The sequence below is a fragment of the Sorghum bicolor genome, chromosome 6 (assembly GCF_000003195.3).
Source record: "Sorghum bicolor cultivar BTx623 chromosome 6, Sorghum_bicolor_NCBIv3, whole genome shotgun sequence".
Lineage (NCBI taxonomy): Eukaryota > Viridiplantae > Streptophyta > Magnoliopsida > Poales > Poaceae > Sorghum > Sorghum bicolor.
Window position 1 is genome coordinate 58698416 of NC_012875.2, and position 1820 is coordinate 58700235.

Genomic DNA, 1820 nt, shown 5'->3' on the forward strand with positions numbered 1-1820 from the left:
GTTGTCGCAATTATCGATTATTTTAGATGCATTTCAAAATTATTATTATAATTATTAAATTTTTTCATATACACATATACAGAGAAAAGAGGAAATCATAGGATTACATTGGCGCCATTTGATGCATTCTATAACCGAGGGCAAAATCGTCTTTTCCACTGGCTGTTAATTGTTGTTAGGAAAAAGTCTACTTACCCCCCTCAAGTATCGACCTGTGTCTAACCTAGGCCCCCAACTATAAAACCGAATATCCTACACTCTAAAATTTGGAAAACCAGACAACTAACCCCCTAGGGCGGTTTGGGAGGGCGGTTTTGACACGGTGGCGTCGAGTGTGTCACCGGTTTTGACACCATGGCGCTGGTGGAGGTTGCTGCCAGACTAGCCCCACATGTTAGGTGAACCCCCTCAAATACCCCATCGCCTCTCCTGGTTCTCTCCCTCTCCGCAACTCCCTCATATCAACCTCTCCTTCTCTTTCGCGATCGTCGCCGTCTTATCTGATTTTTGCGCCCCAGTCAACCTGGCAAGCAGTACGAAGGACATCCCACCAAGCATGTTGTTCATGCAATGGAGAGCAACAACGGACACCTTGAACACCGGTGCCGGTGCGACCTTGCCGAGCAGGTACTCGACCCCATTCAGCGTCTGGTACCGCAGGTTGCTGCTGACACCCATGTGGAGCGCCCAGGTGGCGGCATTGAGCAGCATGGGCGGAGCCTTGTTGGGCGTCTCGAACGCCGGGTCCATGCGCTTCCGCATCGCAATAAGCCCATTGGAGATCGCGGTCCCAGTGAACCCCGCCGCAAACCCGACCACCACGCCCTTGGACATGATCGTGGCGACGCGGGAGCCGAGCGAGTACGGGCCGGCGGCCCGACCACCGCGCCCTTGGACATGATTGTGGCAACGCGGGAGCCGAGCGAGTACGGGCCGACGGTGGGGGTGAGGAGGTACATGAGGACGAAGTTGAGGATGGATCCGACGACGAGGGTGGAGAAGACGAAGTCGAGCTCGTTGAGGCCGAAGTTGGGGCGGGAGGCCATGTCGGCGATCACGCAGGTGGTGACGCCGACGAGCTCCTCCATGAGCACCTTGAAAGGGAACTGCGGGTCCGCGGCGACGCGGGTGGCCCACCCGGCGAGGAAGAGCCCGAGGATGGCCCCGCGGCGGCCGCCGTCGTATTTGAGGGTCGCGGGCAGAGAGGGAGAGAAGCAGGGAAGGCGACGACGTATTTGAGGGGGTTCGCCTGACATGTGGGGCCAGTCTGCCAGCGACCTCCACCAGCGCCACGGTGTCAAAACCGGTGACACGCTAGACGCCACCGTGTCAAAACCGCCCTCCCAAACCGCCCCGGGGGGTTAGTTGTCTGGTTTTCCAAATTTTAGAGTGTAGGATATCCGGTTTTATAGTTGGGGGCCTAGGTTAGACACAGGTCAATACTTGAGGGGGGTAAGTAGACTTTTTCCATTGTTGTTACAAGCAAAACTAACTGAAGTGGTACCCGGCGAAAGAAAACTTTGGACAAAGGTACTAGGAGCTTTTTTCGTCTCGATGATACACAAGTCATTTTGAACTTTTATAATGACGTAAAAAGCTCAAATTTAATATCCCCTAAACTTCAACACTATGTTTTCATTTAGGCCTTGTTTAGTTAGCAAAATTTTTTGTTTTTGGCTACTGTAGCATTTCGTTTTTATTTGACAAACATTGTCCAATCACGGAGTAACTAGGTTCAAAAGATTCATCTCACAAATTACAGATAAACTGTGCAGTTAGTTTTTATTTTCGTCTATATTTAATACTCTATGCATGCGACC

At 51.9% G+C, this 1820-nt stretch overlaps 1 protein-coding gene across 1 annotated transcript; it reads right to left on the bottom strand.

Moving 5' to 3' along the window:
* On the bottom strand, positions 457-1256 carry LOC8079611 (protein RETICULATA-RELATED 3, chloroplastic). The gene is given in 2 exon segments (XM_021463665.1): positions 457-876; positions 879-1256. Coding segments are annotated over 2 exon segments (798 nt in total).